General features: G+C 51.2%; 1 protein-coding gene across 1 annotated transcript; it reads right to left on the bottom strand.

Annotated features, from left to right (window-relative positions):
* Nucleotides 1-1366: 1366 nt before the first annotated feature.
* On the bottom strand, nucleotides 1367-2338 carry LOC101558417 (39S ribosomal protein L2, mitochondrial-like). The gene is given in 2 exon segments (XM_012932239.2): nucleotides 1367-2180; nucleotides 2183-2338. Coding segments are annotated over 2 exon segments (885 nt in total). The 5' UTR covers nucleotides 2289-2338; the 3' UTR covers nucleotides 1367-1401.
* Nucleotides 2339-2604: the final 266 nt, after the last annotated feature.

Raw genomic sequence — 2604 nt, 5'->3', positions numbered from 1 at the left:
ACAAATGGCCAAAAGGCACATGAAAAGATGCTCCACAATTTTATGTCATTGTTTGATTTGTTGGCTTGAGGGCCACACCAGGCAGTGTTCAGAGATTATTCATGGCTCTGCATTCAGGGTTCACTCCTGGCAGGACTGGGCTAGGGAAGGGGGGACATATGGGGTGCCAGGAATCGAACCCGACTCGGCCATGTGAAAGGAAAGTGTTCTACCTGCTGTACCATCTTTCCAGCCCTTAATTATTTGAGTTAAGTGAAATTGTTTTATTTTGAAAATATGAGAGCAGACACCATTGGGCTACACTAGCAAATGACAGGGATGAATGGAGACGTTACTGGCGCCTGCTCAAAAAATCAATGAACAATGGGATGACAAGTAATATTAGTCCTAATATATATTATTATATAATATTATATATATATATATTATTAGAGTCTCCTGCTCCTGCGCCTGGCTGTCTTCACTGGGGCTACTCAGAGAGAGGTGGGTTAAGTTTCCCTCCCTGCACCGAGCAGAGCCCCAGCAGCCAAAGACCATCGGAACTCAGCCACAGCCATGCTCAAGGACCCCCTCCACACACATGAAGGAACCGGCAGAGGAACCCGGGTATGAAGGACCCGGGGCTGAGATCTCCAAGCATACTCAGATTGGGATTGGGCCTCCTCCACCCAGATCCCCCATTTTCCAGTAGTTTTGCAGTCACACTCACAAACTGCCCCAGCCATGTAATCCCATCAACGGCCAAGATCCAGAGACTATAAAACAAAGCTCCCAGAAGCGAATGCGGCCACACAACCTCTTATTGTCAAGTTCTCCCTGTCAAGAGAACTCAGCAAGCTACCAATAGTATCCTGCCCGCACAACAGAGCCTGGCAAGCTCCCCATGGCATATTCGATATGCCAAAAACAGCAACAATGATGGGTTTCATTCCCCTGACCCTGAAAGAGCCTCCAATGTGGCACCTTTGGGAAAGACGAGTAAGGAGTGACTACTAAAATCTCAGGGCTAGAATGAATGGAGACGTTACTGGTGCCTGCTCAAGCAAATCGATGAACAACGGGATGACAGTGATACAGTGATATAGTGATACTAGAGTCACTTTACTGGCTCCCCCAAATGTACCCAATACCCTTTCTCATTGTCCCTGTGTATGTTTATTCCCATGTCAACTTACTTATAGAGCAACCCCAAAGAACACAAAGTAAATATGATCACAAATATCAGAAATTTTACAGAATAACAAATTCAGATATTGTATTACAGAAATAACAGATCCCTGTCTTTATATCAAAAGTTCAGCTACTTTCCCCATTGTTCAATTTGCTATGATCTCAAATAGAGAGGACTTTTCTTTCCTATTTTTTTTGGCAAGTAAGGGGTCGTTTTATTAGGGCGTTTTATCAGCTCCGGGCGGCCGCCGAGGGCAGCTTCACGTAACTCTTCATGGGGGGCAGCGGCCGAATCTTGCGGCCTGCCCAGCCCCCCTTGCGATGCCACAGCCCGCTGGAAGGCCGCTTGCCCAGCCAGCGGTTGCGGCCGGCCTTGCCGATGACCCGCTGGTCGTGATCAGCGTTGGATACTCGGCCCACTGTGGCTATGCACGTCTCCAGGACCTGCATCTGTCGCTTGGAAGGGAGCTGGATGATGGCCGTCCCGTTGACCTTCCGGAGCAGGACACCACAGGTCCCTGCGGCTCGGATATACTGGGCCCCCCTGCCTGGTTCGCTCTCCACGTTGTTGACGAGGGTCCCCACAGGCAAGGCCCCAAGAGGATGTGCGTCCCCTTCCCGAGCAGCAACTGCCATTCGGCCTATCTGATTCGAGTTCAGGATTATATCTCCGGCCTGCATGTTTTCTGTAGCAATGATCCAGCGTTTCCGGCTGCCTCCAGCAACTAGAGCTATGTCTTCTGACCTACAGGGGTCATAGCGGACGGTGATGATTTTCTCCTCAAAGGGCCCTGGGTTGGCTTCTTGCTCGGGCCGGAACTGCAGAAAGTCAATCATGCGATAACGCTGCTTGTGGCCCCCACCAATCCCGTGCACTTGGATTCGGCCTGTGTGGTTTCGGCCCCCAGATTTCCTCATCTTCACTGGCATGACCGTATACTTGGTACGGCTCTTCCAGGAGCCCAACTTAGCAGGAAGGGCTGCAGAGGTAAGGAATGGGCGAGAGGGGGCAGCGCCAGGGCGGAGGGCGGCTGGAGGACGGCACTGTGTGGCACCTGGACGGCCCGGGGAGCCAGACTCAGAGCGCCCAGAGCGCGGGCCAGCCCCCGCAGCGCCATGAGGACGACCCGGCTCCACTAAGCGCAGCACGCCACCATCACCCTCGGCCAGGTCTTTCTTTCCTTTTTTTTAATTGAATCATCATGAGAAAGAGCATTACAAACTTGTTCATGATTGTGTTTTAGTCATACAATGTTCCAACACCCATCCCTCACCAGTGTAATTTCCCAGCACCAGTCTCCCCAGTTTCCCACCCAACCCTTCAAGCCACCCCCCCCCCGACCCCCTGCCTTCTTCTATGGCAGGCACCGCTCTTCTTTCTCTCTCTCATTCTCTTTCTCTCTCTCATTTTAGGCTTTATGGTTTGCAATATAG

The sequence above is a fragment of the Sorex araneus genome, chromosome X (assembly GCF_027595985.1).
Source record: "Sorex araneus isolate mSorAra2 chromosome X, mSorAra2.pri, whole genome shotgun sequence".
Lineage (NCBI taxonomy): Eukaryota > Metazoa > Chordata > Mammalia > Eulipotyphla > Soricidae > Sorex > Sorex araneus.
Note: the sequence above shows the minus strand (reverse complement) of the source record. Positions and strands in the feature narration are given on the sequence as shown.